Source organism: Protopterus annectens, chromosome 1.part0 (assembly GCF_019279795.1).
Source record: "Protopterus annectens isolate FY-2018-M chromosome 1.part0, PAN1.0, whole genome shotgun sequence".
NCBI classification, from domain to species: Eukaryota; Metazoa; Chordata; order Ceratodontiformes; family Protopteridae; genus Protopterus; species Protopterus annectens.
In genome coordinates this window covers 1,764,697,432-1,764,714,486 of record NC_056725.1, presented here as the reverse complement: position 1 = coordinate 1,764,714,486, position 17,055 = coordinate 1,764,697,432, and the positions used below count along the sequence as shown (strand labels likewise).

General features: G+C 43.8%; 1 protein-coding gene across 1 annotated transcript in view; it reads right to left on the bottom strand.

The window, feature by feature from the left end:
- Positions 1–17,055, bottom strand: part of LOC122805110 — an 807,491-nt gene that overhangs the window by 72,656 nt on the left and 717,780 nt on the right. The window contains exon 5 of the mRNA XM_044075326.1: positions 11,513–11,701. Coding sequence (XP_043931261.1) covers positions 11,513–11,701 — 189 coding nt within the window. The remainder of the gene's footprint in view (positions 1–11,512; positions 11,702–17,055) is intronic.

Below are 17,055 nucleotides of genomic sequence, written 5' to 3'. Positions count from 1 at the left end.
AAAATCGTGCCCCTACGGCAGTCAAAGTCTTACCTTCTTGCTCGCAGCGGGTCAATGTGTCCTTTACCTTGGGTCCAAACAAAGAGGACCCATCAAAGGGGGCATCAGCAAAGGAAGACTTGAAGGCCTCAGCAAAATGACACAGGCGGAGCCAGGCTTGCCTCCGTAGAGCAATACCTGTACCCACCGCTCTACTCGCCCCTTCGGCCGCATAAGAAATGAGCCTCATGGACGAGTTTGATATGGATGACAGCGTAGCCAACTGAGAGCCAACCATCTGGGCCAGCTGCTCAGGTAGGTTACCCAAGAGGGTATCTGAAAGCTCCTTGATCAGATCCCTCTGAAACCTGGTGAAGTGCGTAAGATAGTTCAGGGACCTTAAAGTAAAGGCCGCTGAACTTAGGGTGCGCCACCGCATCGATCCATGCTCCTAGACTCCTTATTAGGAGGATGGACGGACGTCAAAGCCTCTGCTACATCTTGCTGGGTAGCAGATGCCACCACCAAGGCATCTACAGCCACACCTTTCGTCAAAAACTCCTTTTCTGGGGGTGCTGACAGGAACTTATTTGGGCGAGCAGGCACCGGTTCCACAGAGTCTGGGTGTTCCCACGCCCTTCGACAGATCAAATCTAGGAGCTCGTCGAAGGGCGGAGACACCCAGGAGGAGGAGGGCTGAGCCCCGAAGGCCTTAAGGAACATCGACTCGTCAGCAGAAGGGGGTTTGGATTGCCAGCTGCCTTGTTGTTTGAGGGCTTCCAGGATGTCTGCAAAGGAGACATCATCTGAGGACGACTTAGGGGACCCCTCTGCATCATCAAGATCAGTGTCTGACGTGAGAGACTCATCGGGGGAGTCAACGTGCTTCCTCTTGCACGATCTTTTCCTTGGAGGTTACTCCGAAGAAGCTTCAGAGGGACCTCCAGGAGGGGGGGAACCCCCAGTGGGGGTGACCTCAGGCCCTGGGCTCCGCTGTCTAAGGACAGGGGGACTGCCAAAGACCCAGTCTCCGTATGCAGGGAAGGTGCTGGGGAGACCGTGGAGGTAGCCAAAGAGTATTTGGCTAAAACACTCCTCATGGCCCTGAAGGCCGGACCACCAGAATCCTGGGAAGGTCCCACCTCCGTGGCCACAACAGTAGACGGTACCCCCGCAGCCGACGCACCGAGAGGAAGGCTTGGGACCGAAAACATCAGCCCGGCGTCCCGGGGCCGACAGAGGAGGTCCGAGTACCGAACTCCGACTCAAGAGCCGGGGTTGGAGTAAGGGTCGGGCCCGACCCGAAAACCTCCATCGGCTCCACCAGCACCAGCTCCAACGGTGCCGAGGCTGTTGGAGGAGGAACCATAACTACAGGGTGGACCATCGGCTCCGAAGCCGAATTGGCTGAAGCCGAAACTAACTTTTGGAACACAGGAGACTGGAAAAGTCTTAGGAGCACCCTGTCGATGTCCGAATCAGACATCTTGGAGGATCTAGATGAGACCGATCGGGTCCGAACCGACTTCTCCATCGGCTCCAAAGGACTGGGGGACCAGCTCCGAATGGACTCGACCAATATCAGTTCCGAGGGAGATCCCAAAACAATTTCCCTCGGTGCCGAGGAGGGCTTCTTCGGCGCCGAAGGGGAAGAGTCTGAGCCGGCAACCCTCATCGGCTCCAAAATCAGTGGAGCCGATGAAGGTGACCCGCCTCTCGACACCCCAGTCCTCGGCTCCGAAACCAGAGGAGTCGAGGCTGGAGGCATCGAGGCAGACCGTTCCGCCCTCAGCTCCAAAGTCCGTGGAGCCGATGGAGAAGCCTGCCTAGGTTTCTTAGCAGTCGGTTCGACGGACTGGTCGGAGCCGACGCTTTTTCTTCTTGGTAGGAGAGGAAGAGGAAGATAAGGCCTCCTCAAGGGTTTAATCAGCCCTTTCAATATTAATTTATTCTTCCTCTTGGAGGACTCTAGAAGAAAAGGCATGACACACGCTACAGGACTCCTGTAGGTGCTTGGCCTAATAATATATACGAGGAGTGGTCATCGGTTATAGACATTTTATAACCGCACCTCGTGCACTTTTTAAACCCAGAGGGTCTATGTTCTTTTGACATAGTGACTAACAACAGACACTAAAAAAACAAGTTAAAGAAGCAGTATCTGTTCAGTAATGAAGATTTTACCACAATACAAAAAATTTTAACCAACTTTTTTTTTTTTTTTAACGAGACAATACTACAATATCAGGAAAAAAATACTGAAAAGGAGGGCCAAGACCCTCTAACTTAAACAGGTACTTGACCTCCTGAAAAAATAAAAGACACTAGTTAAAGAATAGGGGAAGGTCCCTCTAACTTAAACGGGAAACCTTTCCCTTAATCAAACACAATTTTCCACAACGAAAGCAGCAAAACGCACTCGTACAACAACAATAGCTGTTAAAACAGCTTTTTGGGTAAGAATAACAAAATTCCTGACAGGAAACTTTGAAGAAAACAGTACTTAGCTCAGCCAAGTTTGAGACCACGTCCTAGCTTGTAAGCGGCAAACGAGATCTGGGGGATTAGTGGTGGTGCATCCTGGGATAGAAAATAGCTCAGCCAATAAGAGGCTTCACTCTATAGCATAGCGTGCCGAGTCGGAGCCGAGGGATCGGCTCCGAGCCCATCAGTACAGAATGTAGGCGAGATAGGACCCTCAGGATCAACTTGTGGTCCTGCAGGACTCTTGGACTGAAAGCATGGCAGATCGAGCAAGAGTCCTGCAGGTGCATGGCGCCCAGACAATAAACACAAGAAGTGTGACCATCCGTCAGAGACATCTTCTGACAGCATGAGTCACACTTCTTGAATCCGGATGGCTTAGGATCCTTGGGCATCTTGAAGGAAACAATCAAAACGACACTCCTGCACGTAGGGCAAATGCACGGCTCAAAAAACACAACAAAAGTTCCAGTAAAGACAGAGCCAACATACTGGGTACTAAGTACACAGTATGCTGGCTCTGTCTTTACTGGAAATCTTGAAGGAAAACCAAGGAACAAGAAACACACACAGAAAAGTTAAAGTAACTAACCACTATAAATTACACACTACAGTTACCACAGCCAAACTACAAGCACTACTACAAACAAAAACTATAGCTAACTCTCACTAAACACTAACAGTGATAATAAAGGAATTTTTTTTTTTTTTTTAAGAAGGAGATAGAGAGAAAAGGTTATCCTCTAACTTAAACGGAAAACCTTTCTGAGGTAAGGAAAGGGAGAGAAGGCGGGGAGGGGAAACTCTCTAATTAAAATGAGTTTCTGAGGAGAAGTAACAAGGATTAGGAAGAGACTAGCTACAATACAACAGTTTTATCTAAACGATCAATTCTACACTAAAACTAACAGTTTTATGACAAGAAAAAAAGATAATAATAAAGTTTTATACGACCTGAGCCAGTAGAACAACCTTGCAGCAGAAGCAGCAAACGAGATCTGGGTATCTAGCGCCAGGCATTATGGGATATAGGGGGCCTCGAGCCAGTAAGCAGCTCTCGAGCTTTTGAAGACGGCCGAGTTCGGAGCCGAGATCGGCTCCGAACCCAACCAGCAAGAATGAAGGCGAGATAGACAACTTAACATCAACAGTTAATGATGATAAAAATACATTTAAAACATGGAGTAAGATGCAATATATTGTTAAATGGAATAACTTAAAAAATTATCTTCATTTTCTAAAAATGTCAGTTATATATTTCCTTCATTAATTCATCCTGTAAGTCCATCCTAAAAAAAATCTTCCTCAACATTCAAAATTTCATTTTGAAATGTATTTGGTTCCTCAAATCTATTCAAAGCTCTAAATTTAAATGTTTGGGCCCAAAAGCTCAAGAAGGACTAAATCTGCCAACTTTGTACTGGTATTAATCAATATTGAGAGCTGCTAAATTGCTTCAAATTATACTCCTTTCAAATGACAACTAAAACTGGCATTTAACATGATTCAAATTCTGGTTTAAGTACTTGCTTCCTGATAATGTGAAACAGTAGGTTTATCCTTTTTGCTTCTGGTACTTTGTATAAACTAAATATCCAACCTTTACTGCAAAATGTTATGAAAAATGTTCAGTTTCCTTAAAGAAATTGACTTACTTAACACTATATGCTAAACATACCCCACAATGAACAAGCCATGAGAAACAAAAAATCTTCACATTATTTCCCTTTCTTAGCTATTGCTGATCTTTTTTTTATTATAAAAATGCTTCAGGCTCAGAAATTTATCACAGATTATCCAAAGGCTACATCATAAATATTAATGCTGTGTGATCTACACTTCATATGAAGGTATCACAGGGTTTTCTCCAGCCAAGTTCCTAAAAAGATCTATCTACTTTCTATTATAACAAGCTGCATCCACATATCATTTATTATTCAAATTATATCATAGAGGAGTACCCCCATGCTCACTATTGGGCCCTGTTTTGTTCACCTTCCTTATGTCCACAATGCCTGTAATACAGAGATGTTGGATCTAGAAAACTGCAGAAGACACTAAAATAAACAATAAGGTTTCTACAACTAATGATCATGGCATATTACAAAACTATATAAACAAACTGCAAATATGACCACAAGTTACTAAAAAGAGTGATTAAAACAAAGACATGGGGACAGTAGTAATCAATATCCTTATGATATCAATGACAGTATAGCAACAAACACAGAAGAATATAAAGTCCTGAGAGTTGTGATATCAAGTTCACTAGTCACTAATGCAACCATAAAATGCTATTTTGTGATGAGATCAATATTAAGGATGATTACATCAAGCAATGTGAACATTCTCTTACCCTACAGAAAATAGAAGTTATGTTCTTACCATAACGTTCCATGTTAGTTGTCTTCTTCTCGCCTTCTTCTTGCTGGATGGGTTCGGAGCCGCCCTCGGCCCGACTGCCACTCTAAAAGCTCGAGAGTTGGTTCCACCGGCTCGAGGCTCCCCTTATATCCCACAATGCTAGGCGAGAGTTACCTCAGATCTCGTTTGTAAGCTAACCCCAGCTTATAATAGTAACAGAATAACTGTAAAACAGAATCCACCTCTAACAACAGGAAGAAGAAGGGTGACCTACATCCTGAACCAGGAAATATGCATAATAGCATATGTCTAAGAAAGAGGTGGTAGAAAGAGAGGTCACAATCAGAACTCCTCTAGGTCTGTCCAGGCCAGGGGAAGGAGGGTGGGGCAGAAGAAGAAGCGAGAAGAAGACAACTAACATGGAACGTTATGGTAAGAACATAACTTCTATATGTTAAGTTGTCTATCTCGCCTTCATTCTTGCTGGATGGGACCGGCCCCTAGCACCTTGTCCCGGTGGCCTAACGGAACAGACTCCTGAGAACAGTGGAACCAAAGTTAGCTCTATGCCTAGAAGCTAAATCCAACTTATAATGAGAAATGAAAGTGTGAGGAGTAGCCCAAGTAGCCGCTGCACAAATGGTGTCGATAGGCAGTCTGTCTTGGAAGGCTAAAGAAGTAGCCAAAGCTCTGGTGGAATGAGCCTTAGGTTTATCAGGCAGCTTTTGATGTCTAATTTCATATACAAGGGAAATCAAAGATGTTAGCCATCTGGATAATGATACCTTTGAAACTGAAAGTCCCTTTCTGCTCTCCGCATAGGAGACAAACAGCTGATCAGATTTTCTGAACTGTTTAGTTCTATCCAAGTAGTACCTCAATTGACGGTGAACATCCAGGCAGTGTAATTTTTGTTCAGACCTATTGGAGTATTCTGGAAAAAGACCGGTAGATCAATGCTTTGATTCAGATTTGACGTCGAGACCACTTTAGGCAAAAAGGACGGTTAGTTCGTAAGGATACTCTGTCCTTATGAAACAAAAGATAAGGAGGACGACAGCTGAGTGCTTGAAGCTCTGAAACTCTTCTAGCTGATGTAATAGCTACCAGAAAAAGAGTTTTCCATGATAATAATTTTAAAGAACAGGAGACTGCAGGTTCGAAAGGGGAAGAATCAAAGAAGCAAGAACTAAATTTAGGTCCCAAGGAGAAGGAGGATTTCTTATAGGAGGTCTGAGAAGAAAAACTCCTTTCAAAAAGGCTTTGCAGAGCTTGTGGGACATTAGGGCAGATTCAGAAATACCCACATGAAAGTTAGAAATAGCTGCCAATTGAACTTTAAGTGTAGAGGGAGATGAACCTGCATGGAAGAGTTCAGCTAGAAAATCGAGGACTAGTTGGATGGAAGCAGTGAAAGGATCTATGTCCTTTCCTTGAGCCCAATATGTGAAGCGTTTCCACTTACTCAAATAAATCTTTCGAGTGGAAGATTTATGGGAAGCTATCAAAATATCTCTAACAGAGTGAGATAATTGAGGAAGCCTGGCTAAGGTTGGAACTGGAGGAACCAAGCAGTGAGGTTCAGAGAGGGGAGGGAGCGATGAAACTGACCCGACTGATGGATCAAAAGATCTGGAACTAGGTCCAGATTCCACGGTCGCCTCAAGAGAAACGATGTAGAAAGGGGAACCACACTTGTCGAGGCCAGTAAGGAGCAATGAGGATCAATGAGGCCTTCTGAGCGATAGCTTTCTGTATTACTTGAGAGATCAGTGGGAAAGGAGGAAATGCATACAGAAGTCCCGGGCCAAACTTGGACTAGAGCGCCTCTGCTGGGTTGGCCTGGTAAAGGGAATAGAGTGAAATATTCTCTGCACTTGCTGTTTTGGGGAGTAGCAAAAGATCGCAGCAAGGCTGACCCCACTTGAGAAAAATTTCTCTCACTACAGAGTCTTTCAGAGACCACTCGTGAGGCATGAGTATAGCTCTGCTCAACTTGTCCGCAATTTGATTGGACTTCCGGGATGTGCGTTGCTATCAGAAACCGCTGAGAAGAAATCGCCCATTGCCACAGTCTGAGTGCTTCTCGACACAGGGGGTATGATCTGGTTCCGCCTTGTTTGTTGATGTACCACACTACAGACATATTGTCTGTCTGGATTGCAATCGCTCCCAAGGGAAGAGAGTCTTGAAGGGCTTGCAACGCTAAAAGCACTGCTCTCATCTCCAGAACATTTATGTGCAAGTGGCATTCGTTTGGTTGCCATGTGCCCTGGACCGTCCTGCCCTGATAATGCCCCCACCCGATCAGGGAGGCATCCGTTGTCAGAGTAGCAACCGGAGGAGGTGGAACAAAGGGTCTTCCGACAAGAGCTGAGGGAAGACATCCACCACATGAGATGCTTTTTGCACTTAGCTTTGTGATCATAATGGTGTGAGACATTGGAAGTTCCTGGTATGACCATTGAGTAAAGAGCATCCATTGAAGGATCCGCATGTGGTATCTGGCTAATGGAAGCAGAGGTATGGCCGCTGCCATAATTCCCAACACCTTTAGAACTAACCTGGCTTTGATTCTGTTGTTGTTGAAAAGGAGTGATACCAATTTGTGAATGTCTGTTATTCTCTGATGTGTTAGTCTTGCAGACATGTTTATTGTATCTAGATTTGCGCCTATGTAGGTAATAGTACGACAAGGAGACAAAACAGACTTTTCGCATTTATTGAAATACCCAGCTTTTGACAAACGCGAAAAGTGTAATCTCTGGCCATCAGAAGGAGATGCTTGGTGGGAGCTGTGAGGAGCCAGTCGTCCAAATATGGAAACACCTGGAATCCTTGTCGTCTCAGGTGAGAAGCTACCACTGCCATGCATTTGGTAAACACCGGGGCAGTGGTGAGACCAAAGGGCAGGGCCCTGAACTGAAAATGACTGGTTCCCAGCCTGAAGCGGAGGAATCTTCTGAGCGCCTGTTCATCTTTATGTGATAGTACGCATCCCGAAGGTCTATAGAGCACATCCAGTTTCCTCTGCCCAAAAGGAAGGATGGATTGCAGCGTGACCATCCGAAATCTTGTTTTCTTGACTGATTTGTTCAAGACACTGAGATCCAAAATTGGTCTCCAGTCCCCTGTTTTCTTTGGAACTAAAAAGAACCTTGAGTAGATTCCGGATCCTTGCTGGTCTGCTGGAACTGGCTGAATTGCTCTTTTTGCAAGCAGTTTTGAAATCTCCAAAACTGCTAGATCCCTTTGAGCAGGTGGAACATCTGGAAGGGATTTTTTTGACTGATTTGGAAAGCGAAGAAAGGGGATAGAATAGCCTTCGGAAATGATGGACTGTACCCATTTGTCTTGAGTCAGGGATAGCCAGGCTTCTGGGTACAGTGACAATCTTCCCCGACTGCCTCCGAAGATGGGCAGCCGAGCAACACCTCAGGGATGCTGAAAGGGCTTGTCAGGGAAGGCTTCCCATTGCCCTGGTTCTCTGCGGACCCCTGCCCCTAGGGTGACGTCTACCATTGTTATTCCCCTCTGCCTCTGGCGGAAACGACTCTGTCCAGGCGAAGTCCCTTGAGATTGTTTACGGAACCACATCTTTCCACCTTTCTGGCCTTTGGGGTAAGGCCTGGAAGGAGTAGAAAACGGACTCCGACGGCAGAAAGGGTCTTGCCATCAGTCTCGCACCTAGTCAAGGTTTCTTTCACTTGAGGACCAAAGAGGGATGATCCATCAAACGGGAGTTCGTGAAAGACGCCTTGAAGGGGTGCGCAAAATTGCATAGCCGCATCCAGGCATGCCTACGTAAGGCCACACCTGTCCCTGCGGCTCTGCTCGCTCCATCAGCCGCGTAAGAAAGAAGGCGCATGGAGGAGTTGGTTATGGAATTAAGGGTAGCCAGCTGCGTGTTCATCTTATCTTGGAAACCCGCAGCTGTAGGGTCCTTAACATTTCACTCGCTTCCTTGATCAAGTCCCTTTGAAGACGAGTAAAATGGCACAAGTAGTTCAGCTTAACGCATGGTAAATGTCGCTGACGAGAACATCCGCTTCCGCATCTATCCATGGACCTAGATTCCTTGTTAGGTGGATGGACAGGTACTGAAGGATCAGCTAGCTCCTTCTTAGTGGCAGCAGCTACCACCATAGCATCCACAGAAACTCCTTTTGTTAAAAACTGTTTGTCTGCTGGAGCTGTTATGAACTTGGAGGGTCTCCTGGGAGTGGGGTCCACTGAATCTGGAGCCGCCCAGGCCTTCTTAGCAACCAGCTGCATGAGGGGGTGGGGGGGGACACCCAGGAGGTGGAAGGACGAGAGCCAAACGCCTCAAGATACACAGATTCGTCCTCCGAAGGGTTGAGGGCTGGCCAATTTCCCCTCTGTTTCAGGATCTCCAGAATGTCTGCAAATGAGACATCTTCAGAAGGGGAACGGGGAACCCTCAGAATCATCCAAATCTGTGTCTGACGTGATGGACTCAGGTGAGTCAATGTGTTTCCTCTTACACTTCCTCTTCCGAGGGGCTCTTCTGCCAAATCAGGAGAGGCCTCGAAGAGGATGAAATCCCACAGGGGTTCCTGAGGAGCTGGCTCTCTGCGGTCCGGGATGAGGGAGTGAGTCGACTTAGCCTGAGGCACCATAGAGGGAGGGGACGGAGCCGACTGTGGAGTAGAGCCAGGCTCTAACACACTCCGCATGACCTCGAATGCACCCCTGTCAGGCAGAGCCAGAGGTCCCCGCCCGAGAAGCTAAGAACCCCCTCGGCACCGACAGTGATGGCTCAGAGGCCGATGTCAGAGCCGAACTCACCAGCGCCAAGCACCGAGAGGGAGAGGGGTCGGACAAGGGTCCGATGCCACTCACCCCCTCGGAGCCGACGAGGGAAGTCCGGCGCCGAGATTCTTCCAAGGAAGAAAACGGAGCCGACGACGGAGCCGAAGACAATTGTATCGGCTCCGACGCTATCACAGTCTCGGTTCCGACGACCCGCCCGAGCTCAAGAGAGTCGAAGGAGGAATATGTTGATGGACCGGGCAGGCATCGACTGATGAGTCGGGCTCTGAAGCATCTGGGCCAGTGCCTCGGACTTAAGTAGTCGACTCACTACCCTCTGAAGGTCATGATCCGACAGCCTCGATGACCTAGAGGAGTGAGATCTTTGGCTCCGTTCAGACAGCAGGGGAGATCCTGGAGCCGAATGAACGGAGCCAAGAGATGGTGACCTGGACCTCTTCCTAGTTGTCGGCTCCGAAGGTCTGGTCGGAGCCGACACGGGAACTTCTACTACCTCGGCTCTGGCCGGAGCCGAGGGGGCCACAGAAACTGTGGACTGAGACTTATCGGCTCCAGCCGGAGCCGATGAAGGCAGAGGTTGAGAAACCTTAGGTCTCGGCTCAGTTGCCGGAGCAAGACCTAGATGCCTTAGAGGGCTTCCTGTTGAAACAGACAGGGAATCCTCTGGCTTGAGTAAGCCTCTGAGAATCAATTTATTCTTCTTTCCTGCAGGACCCTGGGGCTGAAGCCATGGCACACAGCACAGGAGTCCTGCAGGTGCAAAGGCCCCAGACAGTAGACACAAGAAGTGTGAGCGTCTGTCAGAGACATTTTCTGACAGCACACATCACACTTCTTGAATCCGGAGACCTTTGCTTCTTTAGACATTTTTTTCTATTGAACAGGTGTACACAAACACACACACAAACACACTAGTTACACCCTGTCAAGTTAAAATATAATAAAACCAGTAACTAGGATTTTAAAATAAAATAATACACACACACTCCACTAGGGAAGGAAAGGCCTGTAGGCCCAAGGGAAGAACCTAAGGTTCTTGAGGGAAAAAAACGGAAATTTTTAGAAGGGGATAAAATTTTTTCTAAACTAAGGGAATTAAGTAAATATATTAAAATTAAAGGGGTTTTGAAAGACTAATTTCAACAAGAAAAGTTACTCACCAAGAACCGGTAGAAAAACCAACCTCGAAGCTGTAGCGGCAAACGAGATCTGAGGTAACTCTCGCCTAGCATTGTGGGATATAAGGGGAGCCTCGAGCCGGTGGAACCAACTCTCGAGCTTTTAGAGTGGCCGAGTCGGAGCCGAGGTCGGCTCCGAACCCATCCAGCAAGAATGAAGGCGAGATAGACAACTTAACATCAATGCTTAGACCGACACTGGAATATGAATTTGAGTTCTGCACCTACACATAAAGCTGGTGAAAGTTCATAAATACGTAATTTATTTATGCTGTCAAAACGCTCATACTTTTCTAAAAATCTCAGCAACCAAATAAAGACTTTACTGCTTAGCATCATATGAATGTTCATGGATAGTTGAACAAAATGCTGCTGACAGTATGTGGGCAGCTTGGTTATTGACATCTTACAAATTGTTTACAAAAAATTACAAAATTAATATTTACTGCTTTTATTATGGCTTACTAAATCCAATTTAAGACCTAGTATCTAAAGAATACTTCTACCATTAAAATCTGTTTGTGCACAACATTTTGCTATTTACATTTCTTTACTAATCCTTATGGGGGCAGAGATATTAACATTTGTTTAAAATGTGAGACTATAACTTTATTTTTTTTGTCCAAGGCTCAAGATACAGTCATTGGGAATTAAAAGACTACACTGGAGTGAAGGAGATAAGTGTAACATAAGAAGAAACCTCCATTACTTACTTTATTTAAGGTGATGTAAAATTCATAAGTGGCTTTCAGCATATTCAGATGGAGTTCTGCAACCCTTTGAAAGCTTTCTTTTACTTTGCGCAGTTCTTCATAATAGTCTTTCTCAGTGTTGTTCTCATATTCTAATACGTTCAGCTCTTCTAAATCCTTTAGCAATGTATTAGCATATCTTATCAATTCCTGTTAAATAAAGAGAAATGGTTTAATTCCCTGAAAAGCAGACTATCTTTGTAAAGCTGTCTAATTAGTTGGGAACATATAGACACGCATACGAAATAAGACTATCTGCCCACTGAGTTTGTTCACACTGTTCTGCACTATATACTACACTACCAATCTTGCTCCCCCCTCTCTCTTCCTTTCATCCTTTTAATCTTCTTGATGATATCAACTTTTCTTTGCCAAGACCATCCAGTTTTGTAGCTACCCATTGTCTTGATGAGGCTACCTCTTATGTAATGGGTTCCAACTGTCTTACCACCAAGTCAACATCATGTTTCTGACCTACCAAACCAACCATTCAACACTCGCACCATTCATGTATTTATTGTCATATGTTTCAGCTGTTATGCAATTTACAGAGACTATCCCTATACACCCTTTTATTCTATTTCAAGGATGAGGGTATTATAACAAAAAACAGTGTTAAACATCTCACTGTAAAGGACCCACAGAAACAAATCTTGTATCTTCTTCCAAAAATACATAAGTCCATTTCAAAACCCCCCAGGTAGACCCATTGTATCAGGGATAGGGTCCTTGACTGAACCACTATCAGCATTCCTAACACAGTATCTGAAACCCCTTCTAACATCAGTTAGGGCCCGACTACAGGACACCACGCACTTTTTACAAATTTTGCAGGATACACAGCTAGAACCAGACTGGTTAATGTGCACGTTGGATGTTAAATCCTTATACACGAGCATTCCACACTGGGCGGGACTACAATCCCTGCAATACTGGCTTGAGAAAACAAACTTATATCCTCCGGGCTTTAACACCTTACTTGTCTGCATGGCGGAACATGTACTAAACAAAAATGTCTTTTATTTCCATGGAGAATGCTTTTGGCAGTTACAAGGGACAGCAATGGGGGCTTCCTTTGCACCCATTTATGCGGATTTATTCATGGCCTATTTTGAAGAATGTATGATATATGACAAATCACATAATATTTACATGGTGGAAATCGATATCTGGCGACATTATTTGGATGATTGCTGGATGGCGTGGAAGACGGATGCAGCATATTTAAAGGAATTCATGGATTACCTGATTGGTAACATTTGGGGTATTGAGTTTACGGTCACAAGTAACATGAGTACTATAGACTTTTTGGATGTTACTGTGTACCATAACAAAGATGACACTCTAAGTACTAAAACATTCAGAAAATACCCTCAATACAACACTTTGTTACATGTCTCCAGTATGCACCCGAACCACACCATCCGCAACATCCCCAAGTCTCAATTTATGCGTATTAGATGCATTTGTTCATCTCATGAGGAATTTGAACATGCCAGATTAGATTTATACCACAGATTTCAGGACAGAGGATATAGAGACATAGATATATATCAAGCTAGCTCATGGAGCAAAACCATAGATAGGAGCACATTGTTACAATATAAAAAATCAGGGCATGCTCATCAGGAATCTATCTTGAGATTTGTTACCACATATGGCAGGAACCAACCTATTGTCAGGGACATACTTAATTCCAACTGGAAAATTCTTTTGGCTTATGACAGTTTAAGGTCAATATTAGACCCTCAGTGTCAGATGTCATACAGACGAGGCAAGAATTTGGGAGGGCTATTTTCACATTACAAAAACAGAGAAGGGGGAGGTGCAGTATATCATCAGACCACTGTCAGTGGAGATAAATTAATTGGTACTTTTCCATGTGGTCACTGCTGCTCCTGTCTACAAGTCAGCACACTAAAAGAATTCACCAGTGCCAACACCAATCGTGTATTTAAAACAAGGGTGTTTGGTAATTGCAGTAGTACATGGATTATTTATTTAGCTACCTGCCAATGTAAAGCTTTTTATGTTGGTCAAACCTCTAGATCTCTTAGAACATGGATGACGGAACATCGTAGTGACATGAGAAACAAAAAAGAAACAAATGCTTTGTACAGACATACGATACAACATCCTAATGCTCAGTTTATGTTCATGATCATTGATAAAATTCAGGGAGATAGGAGCAACCAACAAGGGTGGCATACCATTTTAAACCACAAGGAACAATATTGGATCACCAACCTTGGATGTTTATTTCCCCCAGGTCTGAATGACCATCTGTGAGTTTCATATAATACTGGATGACTTTATAATCATGGTCGCAATATCAAATACTCATATAGATCAAGAATTAGCAAGAATATATCAATGGTGGTTAGGTATACCAACATTCACATTATACACAATAAAGCATGGTGAATAAATTGTTTAGGATACGAACATGTATATGTACGGTTTGCTATTCGTATCTGGTATGATGGCTTGAAACATTGAGTATTGTATGATTACAATGATGAATTTGTATATATATATATATATATATATATATATATATATATATATATATATATATATATATATACCAGTGGTATACATCTTTTGTTTTTGAATACCAAGATTTGTACCTATAAAGGAATATAGACTTTGATATTGGTTTATCGTCATGTAATGTGTATGTTCATATGCTGGCTATCTTCCATAGCATCGATTTTTATCTTTGAAAGTATGATTTAATATCTATATTTCTGGAATTTATGTCACTGGTCATATGCTTAAATTAAGAAGGAATATGCATTTTGATACTCCATTCACTAGGTGGTGCTGTATCACTGCTTCCAGGTAATTAGGGATTAGTATAAATGCAGGCTGCTTCATTTCATTCAAAAAACTTTTTGTATTCATTGATAAAGGCTGAATAGCCGAAACCGGTCTGGATTTGGAGAAATTATAAATAAATAATCATTTCTTCATTATTGTGTGCTCACTATCGTTTTTGCTGGTCGTTGGTGGTTTTACATTCTACTTCAAGTGCCAGAAAGTTTCTTCCTCATCCATCTTCTGTCTCCTACCCAGCAACCAAAAATACACTTTGACTCTAAATAAGTGCTGCTTCGCTAAATCATTGAGAGTTCTTTAGGGCCCCCCAACCATTTGCATATCTTCCAACAGCATATAAGATTTTCTTAGACATAGGTTCATAGGTGTGTACTAGGCTAATGGCCCTGGAGCCTTTATATGCCTAGCCCATAGGATTACCCTGGTATTGTGCCACCTGACCTTAGTTTCCAGTGCCTCTGTCAAGTAGAGCCACTGGAGTGATCCCCGGGGTGAATTTTCTATTTCCCATCCACTCATCAAGATTTCTCTTGAAGAGGGCCAGTAAGGTGCTCTGTTTGACATGTATGAGAAGTCTATTCCATAACATGGGCAGTCTCTGGGGTTATGAACCTGTCTCTCCAGCACATTCAGTTGATTGTGGTAATGATGTCGAGGTCTCTGGAGCATGTGGTGTGGAGGGATTGGGATTTCTTTAAATGTAGCATTTCTAACAGAGCTGGGTCAGACATAGCTTTGTAAGTCAAGCAGAGACCGCCTCTAAGTAGGCGATATGAGACAGAGAATAGTTGGGAGTTTTTTGAGTCTGTCCATATAGGACAAGTGTTTAAGGCCTAGGATCCTCTTTGTGAGGTACTTTTGCGGCCTCTCCAGTTGTTGCAGGTGTCTAGTGAGGTACATACCAAATGGGGCATTGTACTTGATGATTGGCCTAAGGCGGGAAGAGTAGAGGAAGACAATGACCTCTTTCTTCCTGGATGCATGAAGCATCAGTTTGGAAATTCCCAGTCTAGAAGTTTCTCTAATGGTAGTAAGACCTTATATTGTTGAACTTACCTTTCCTGCATTGTTTGAAATGCCACGCACAAAAGGTTTAAGGCTTCTGGTTTCTAGTTTTATGTTACAGATTCCTGAGCACAGTTTAAAAAGTTTCATATCAAAGAAACAGACTTTAGTCAAAAATTATAGCTATATGGTCCATCAAATATTCTACTTCCCCACCTACTGCTTCCAAGTTTTCCATAACTAAATGTTAACTTTCTGTTATCTCTCCACCCAAGAACTGATACCAGTCTCATATAGTCTTGAATTTTCCAACTTTTTTTTTCTTGTTTCATTAATTCATCAATGAATCTGTCTCACTGTCCCATATATGCACCATTCTGAGAAGGGGGATGCAATACTTTTATTCACTCCTCTCAATAATGCCCCCTTACACTTCTACATCTCTCTTCTTTTAAGGTGACACCTTCAATGACTTCATACACTCCCCTGAAAGTTATTACATCATAATGTCCCCTTTCGACAAGGTATATGTTTAAAGCTTTAGTCTGCACTAATATGGTTTCTTGTTGAAAGTCTGCTTCACTTTACGTGACTTTTTCTAGAGTGGTTCTATCCCATCTGTATTTCAGCAGACATGGGTTCCTCTCATCTGCAAATACTACTCAGTATAAAGTCTCACCAGTTCAGACATACAAACATACACATCTCCTTTGCATCCCAGCATTTGTCTAACTCCTTTACATCACTGCTACCCTTTAACACTTCTTGCCTACTTTAAAGTCTTCTGAAATGATGATGTCAGTTCCCCTTGCATTTTGTGTTCTCACTGGTAGCCTGTACCCATAGTAGTCTTCCCATAAGATCTGTTTACATGTGAACTTCCATTCACTATTTAATACTGAATCAAAATTGCCTTATTTTGTTACTATTTCTCCAACCTTGTGAAAAACTTACCATAACAGTAGATGTTCAAGTAAGACCACTGCTGCAGTAGTCATAACCACTGTGATGTATGTAGCAGAACACCCAACATCCAGCCTGACTTCCTAAGATCTGCACTCTTCCCCCTCCCAATCAGGTGTATGTCCCCTTCCCTGGTATGGCAACACTTTCCCAGTAAAAAGGAAATAGAACTTTCTTCTCCTTCTCCCAAAATCCACAGGAAGGATCTCCTAATCTGATTCTTGGGACCACTCCTAACAAAACAGTTAGTCCCGCCCAGCCTCTCCCAAAACTATTTGGTAATGTGTATCAGGCCCTGTATCAAAGGAAAGCATGGAAGTCATGGAAGAAGTGATCTACCCTAGTCCTAGGATGCCCAAACCAGGAAAAGGAAAGGTGGTGACATATATTAGTGCAACTGTTGTCCTACCTGAACATTTAATATTATGGCAAATTTCTTACACAACTATACTGTATTCTTTATATGAATCAGAACTACAATAGTAGTAACCACTGCAGCTATTCCTAGAACTGTGAACTGAAGTGTGGCCGGTCAGTGTCCAGTTTGTTTGGAAAATATGGCCACTTCCAGGATGGCCTGTGTGCATACCCCTCTAATCAAAGTTATAATGGTGACCGTAGCCCCTGTAGAATGCTACCTTAGATGTCCTCTAAGACTTTCTTCATGAGAAGATTAGCAAAAGTAATTTTGCTCA